The sequence below is a fragment of the Triticum dicoccoides genome, chromosome 5B, assembly GCF_002162155.2.
Source record: "Triticum dicoccoides isolate Atlit2015 ecotype Zavitan chromosome 5B, WEW_v2.0, whole genome shotgun sequence".
Taxonomy (NCBI): Eukaryota; Viridiplantae; Streptophyta; class Magnoliopsida; order Poales; family Poaceae; genus Triticum; species Triticum dicoccoides.
The window spans coordinates 119742719-119745875 of NC_041389.1; the positions used below are offsets into that span (position 1 = coordinate 119742719).

General features: G+C 51.6%; 1 protein-coding gene across 1 annotated transcript in view; it reads right to left on the minus strand.

The window, feature by feature from the left end:
• Window positions 1–569: 569 nt before the first annotated feature.
• The window catches only part of LOC119307725 (protein rough sheath 2-like), a 4274-nt gene continuing 1686 nt past the window's right edge, over window positions 570–3157 (minus strand). The window contains exon 2 of the mRNA XM_037583802.1: window positions 570–2004. Coding sequence (XP_037439699.1) covers window positions 856–1947 — 1092 coding nt within the window. The 5' untranslated portion in view covers window positions 1948–2004 and the 3' untranslated portion in view covers window positions 570–855. The remainder of the gene's footprint in view (window positions 2005–3157) is intronic.

The following is a 3157-nucleotide window of genomic DNA, read 5'->3' on the forward strand; positions in this document are numbered from 1 at the left end:
TAGCAACCTCTGCCTCCACGATACTGGGGGTGATAGAGCTGCCAGAAACTGATACCAACGCCGTTGGTGAATCCTGTGGTGAGAGATCCTCCCTACAGACATTGTCAGGCATATGAAAGAAGGCCATATTTTCAGTTTCATATCCGCAAAGCATCGCCATCGGCTTCGGCATCTTGAGAGTAGGACACCGACGCATGGTCATAGGGTGATTTGTCTTGTTACAAATGAAACAATATTGTTGTGTCTCGCCGTCATCAGATGTGTGCCCTGCAGATTGACGCTTAGAACACCACAACTTTTTAGGCACTGTTGCTAGATCATGTTAGTGGCCTTTCTTGTTAAATGAATCTTTGTATTCTTGAGAAAAATGTAAGATTGAATGCTGATGCCAACGTATGGGGTTCCAAAATTTCTCTTAGCAATGCACCCTGCTGCATTGGACACTACATCACCTGAAATCAATTGTTGTATACCATGTACTCTACTTCTTTTGTTTGATAGCTTACCATGACGCCTGGTCACATCGAATGGATCTTTTTCATAGAAGTTACAGTTTGATGCCCACGACACGATCAAATAATTTCTTGTTGAACTTGTCTTGGATTTCCAAATGTTTATTTATTGCTAAGAAACGATGATTGGCATGATCAATGACAGGCCGAAAAGAAGTGAAATTAAGGCAGTAGCAGCAGCAACGGCTTACATTTTCTGATCAGCTAGACTAGAGTGAGAAGTGAAGCTTCCAACGGTTGTAAAAGAGAAGAAAACTAAAGAAGCGCAACGAACAAGCATGCGATGCCATCGTCTTGTTGGAGATTTGGATGTTGCGCGTGCAAGAAAGCAGCCAGCGCGCGGTCAGCGGCCGTTCATCTCGCCGGGCGGCCAGCGGCGGCACGACGAGCCGACCTGCTCAAGGAACTTGGTAAGGCGGGCGTGCTTGGCGGCCCATTGCTCCGCCATCTTCTGCTCCTTGATCTCGGCATCACGCCGGAGCCCGGCCACCTTCTCCCGGTACTCCGCCTCCAGACGCTCCACGGCGGCCGCCTGCTCCTCCCACAGCGCTCGCATCTTGGCCTCGAACTCCTCCGCGGCCTCGCGCCGCCGGCACGCGCGCTCCGACTCCAGCTGCAGCTCCACGCGCTTCAGCCTCCACGATGCCTCTTTCCGGTGCGCGGCCCACGCGCGGTGCCCCTCGTCCAGCTCCCTGCAGCACTCGGCCAGCTCCGCCAGCGCTGCCTGAGGAGCATCCGGCACCATGCCCGGCGCCGGTGGCGGCCTGATGAACCCGAACGCGGCGCCGTCCTCCGCCATCTGCTGCTGCTGCTGCATCCACGGCGCGGCGGTCGGGGGCGGGACGACGGCGGAGGCAAGGCTGAGCGTCACGGACGGCGACGGTGGCGCCGGAGAGACGGGCGCGCCGTTGGTAGCGGTGGACGACATCCAGGGCGGGAGCATGGGAGCCGCCATGAGGTGGTGGTGCAGCGGCGTCGCGCCCACTCCCACCTGCTGCCTCTCCTTGACGAGCTTCTCGGCGAAGTTCTCGAGCAGCCACTCGTACCTTCCCCTCTCGTCGGGGCTGGGCTCAGGTGGCGGCCTCCGGCTGTCCCTGATCTCCCGCTGCTGCTTCTCCTTGAACACCTCCCACCACTTGCCGAGCCGCTTCGCCGTCCGGCCAGGCACCTCGGCGGCGATCTTCTTCCACTTGTTGCCGTGCTTGGCCTGGAGGCGGATGACGAGGCGCTGCTCGTCGTCGGTGAGGGAGCCCTTCTTGATGCCGGGGCGGAGGTAGTTCTTCCAGCGCTCGAGGCAGGACTTGGCGTCGCGGTCGAGGGGCACGTTCATGCGCTGCGCCACCAGGTTCCACTCGCGGGGGCCATACTGCCGGACGTAGGAGCGGAGGATGGCGTCTTCCTCAGGCCGCCACCGCTGTCTCTCCTTCATCTCCATCTGCACCTGCACCACAGGCCATCGCCCATCCCACCTCCTCACTCCTCATAATGCACTCTGCATCCATCCGGCCGTCCATCCATCCATGAAGGAAAAGAAAAAAGAAATCAAATTAGCCCCTTGCAAGTCAAAGATCGTCTTCAAAAAGTACAAGGCGCGCGCAGCGGCAGTGATAATCTTCAGACAAGAAAAAGTAACGAGAGAGAGAGAGATGGCTGGTGGTTTAGCTGCTTTATTCATTGTGCCATTAATAAGGTTTCAGTTGAGGGATGCATTACTCTCATCTGCACCACACCTGTCTAGGCTACCACTAGTCTACTACTAGGAGTACATGCAACTACATACTGTATTTCTACTTGGCATAAAGAAAATTGTTCAGGATTACTGCTAATAGTACCACCCAAGTGGCAGCATAACCTGCAGCACACCTTTCTTGAAGCAAAGGCGAAATTTCTAGCGATTTTTTCACCACGACCCAGTGGTAGAGAGGAACTCACAGAGAATTAACCTTAAGTACAGCTGAGTGATGAGCAACTGCAAGGCTTGTCTTATATCTAGACCCATGTCGCAATCTAGCATTAACTTGGGTGATGATATCAATCAAGATTCAAGGACACTCTACATAATCTGGTGAAATGCCTACCTCATACCCAAGGAAAACAACAAAGTGAGAGAATGAGCAAGGGACAGAAGCAAATCCAAATTCAAATCAATGTGATGATACCGGCCGGGACCATGTTGCAACCCCACATGATGATTGCTAATTACGTGCTAAAAGGCTTCAGGTCAGGGCTAATCATACAACGACGTGCAATTACCGAAGATTTTTCAGGCGTAGCATCTTCATTTTTGACGTATATTAGTGAAAAATCAAATCAACAGAAGATAAAAAAATACAGTAAAAATCTGAAAAAAAAAATCAGGCAAACGAGTTGGTGGATCTTTGGAGGAAACATGTTATGGATAACTTAGTGGGAGCTACTCCCTGTGTGAAGAAATATATGAGCGTTTAAATCACTAAATTAGTGATCTAAACGCTCTTATATTTCTTTATAGAGTGAGTAGTTCTCAAGATTGGTTTGTCTTATCCAGTTCATCTTCTAATTCAATCATGCAAAGGAAGAAAATCACACATTCAAGCCAGATAAATCAGTGAGGTTGTTCCATCCTTCTATATGTTATTAATGATAAACTGATGGCGGTGTGTGTG